Source organism: Lolium rigidum, chromosome 6 (assembly GCF_022539505.1).
Source record: "Lolium rigidum isolate FL_2022 chromosome 6, APGP_CSIRO_Lrig_0.1, whole genome shotgun sequence".
NCBI classification, from domain to species: domain Eukaryota; kingdom Viridiplantae; phylum Streptophyta; class Magnoliopsida; order Poales; family Poaceae; genus Lolium; species Lolium rigidum.
The window spans coordinates 115,606,297-115,608,528 of NC_061513.1; the positions used below are offsets into that span (position 1 = coordinate 115,606,297).

General features: G+C 52.1%; 1 protein-coding gene across 1 annotated transcript; it reads right to left on the reverse strand.

Moving 5' to 3' along the window:
- Positions 1-1,163: 1,163 nt before the first annotated feature.
- LOC124663168 (probable calcium-binding protein CML41) lies at positions 1,164-1,802 on the reverse strand. Its single transcript, XM_047200896.1, has one exon. The coding sequence runs from the start codon at positions 1,800-1,802 to the stop codon at positions 1,164-1,166; it is 639 nt and encodes a 212-aa protein (XP_047056852.1).
- Between the last annotated feature and the right edge of the window lie 430 nt (positions 1,803-2,232).

Sequence of the window (2,232 nt, forward strand, 5' to 3'; positions counted from 1 at the left end):
TTCTCTCGGTGTAGCCTACGTCGATGGCCAAAACCGGCTACGCCAAGGGTTCCCGACCGTCGGCATATCAGCCTATTCCTGTAGTGAAATAGATAAATATAAAACTAAGACTCGATCGCAGTGATGAAATACTGGCAACAAGAACACTCTAACCACCACCAAAAACAACACTCGAATCGCAAAATAGGTTCTCTAGAAGCCACACCCTCCTAAAAGGAAACAATGGACAAGCTTAGTCGTCGCCGGGTCAATGATCTTGAGTGAACAATAACCATGATTATAATTTGACCTAAAATTGAGTGTACTTAGTGTTAAAAGTGTCTTGGGTGAAAGATAAACAAGTAAAAATAAAATAAAAAAATGGTGTAAAACAAATTAAAATTTTAAAAACTTAAAACTCTATGCCGAGGGTTTTGCCGTCAGCATAGCAAAAAAAGATTTTTTTGGATTATTTTTTTAAAAAGGGACTATGAATTTTTAAAATTAGTATGCCGACGGTTTTGCCGTCGGTGTATCGTGGTACGCCGACGGCAATAGTGGCTCCGCTGAGGGAGGTCGTTGCCGAGGAGTTATGCCTAGGGCTGCTCTCGGCGTAGCCTACGCCGACGACCAAAACCGGCTACGCCGAGGGTTTCCGACCGTCGGTATATCAGCCTATTCCTGTAGTGAAATAGATAAATATAAACTAAACTCGTCGCAGTGATAAAATACTGGCAACAACAACACTCTAACCACCACCAAAAACAACACTCGAATCGCAAAATAGGTTCTCTAGAAGCCAGTAGCCACGCCTCCTAAAAGAAAACAATGGACAAGCTTAGTCGTCGCCAGGTCAATGATCTTGAGTGAATAATAATCATACGTGTTTTCATGTTTCGGTTTTTCAGGACTGTTAGAGTTGCTCTAAGGATGTTGTCTCTGAGTTCCAATTCACATCACGTACGTACTAGATAAAATTGCGATCCTTGGCGTCATGGCAAGATTACAGCATCGTCTGTCTTAGGAAAGTCTCCAGCACACAAACATCGGACGCCAAACATACACACACAATGACATACTGGCATAGCAAACCCACTACGAATGTGCGCGGGAAAGCACACAACGGATAACAGCGAAATCATACGGAAGCAACGAGCCGCGCGCGCCATGGGATATATAGGTCTCTAGCCATGGCTCATCATTCGGTTGAAATCGTGGAAGTCGAGCTCGCCGTCGCCGTCGTCGTCGTAGGCACGTATCATGGCTTCGCACTCCGCTACCGACGGGTCTTCGCCGAGCTGGCTAAGCACGCGCTGCAGCCCGCGCGGCGTGATCCGGCCGGAGCCCTTGACGGCCTCGAAGGCCTGGAACGCGCGCCGCAGGTCCTCGCGCTCCTCCTCCTCCCCGCCCTTCCGCTCCACGATCCGCGCGAACTCCTCGAACCCCAGCGTGAGGTCGCCGCTGGCCGCGTCCAGCTCCAGCGCGGCCGCCGCGCCGCCGTCGCCCATGGACGCGAAGAAGTCGCGGAGCTCCAGGCCGGAGATCAGGCCGTCCATGTCGCGGTCGAAGTGGCGGAAGATCTCCCGGAGCTCCGCCTGGCGGTCCCGTTCGCGGCCGCGGGAGGACGTTCCCATGGACGACGACGCCGACGATGACAGGGACCGGGCGGACCTCGCGCCGGCGCCGGTTGGGGAGTCCGGGGGCGACACGGTGGTGGCCTTGCACTGGCCGCAGGCAAGAAGGCCTGGCAGGCTGAGCTTGAAGCTGCCCTTCGGGGACAGCCGCTTGGACGACGGCGGGTTGGACACCTCGGTGCTCGCCATTGATCTTGGTTTGCAGCGAGGCTACCTAGCTGAAAGCTTCCGGAATTCTCTATGTGAAAGTTAAGTTAGTGAAGTGTGCGTCTGCGCGCGCGCGTGCGGTGTATATATAGGGCGGGAGAAAGGCGGAGCAGCAGTCCAGTTGGCCGGCCGTTCAGTATTTTACGGCGGGCAGCGGGGGAAATTTCACGAGACCTTTTCTGGCACCTAGTGCTTTCTGTCACAGGGTCAGATCGAGCCAATGGTCCATGGCGAATTAAGGTGCATGTAAGTTGGGCGAAATTATACATTCCGACGAATTGAAGTGTGGTAGCAGCTAACGTATTATGCTGGAAACAGAGGAGCCTATACACAATACATGCTGAAAACCTGTGATCGAGTTGCCTTGATCACCGGCCAATTTCAAACAAAAATCGTAGTTGTTGCCACATGT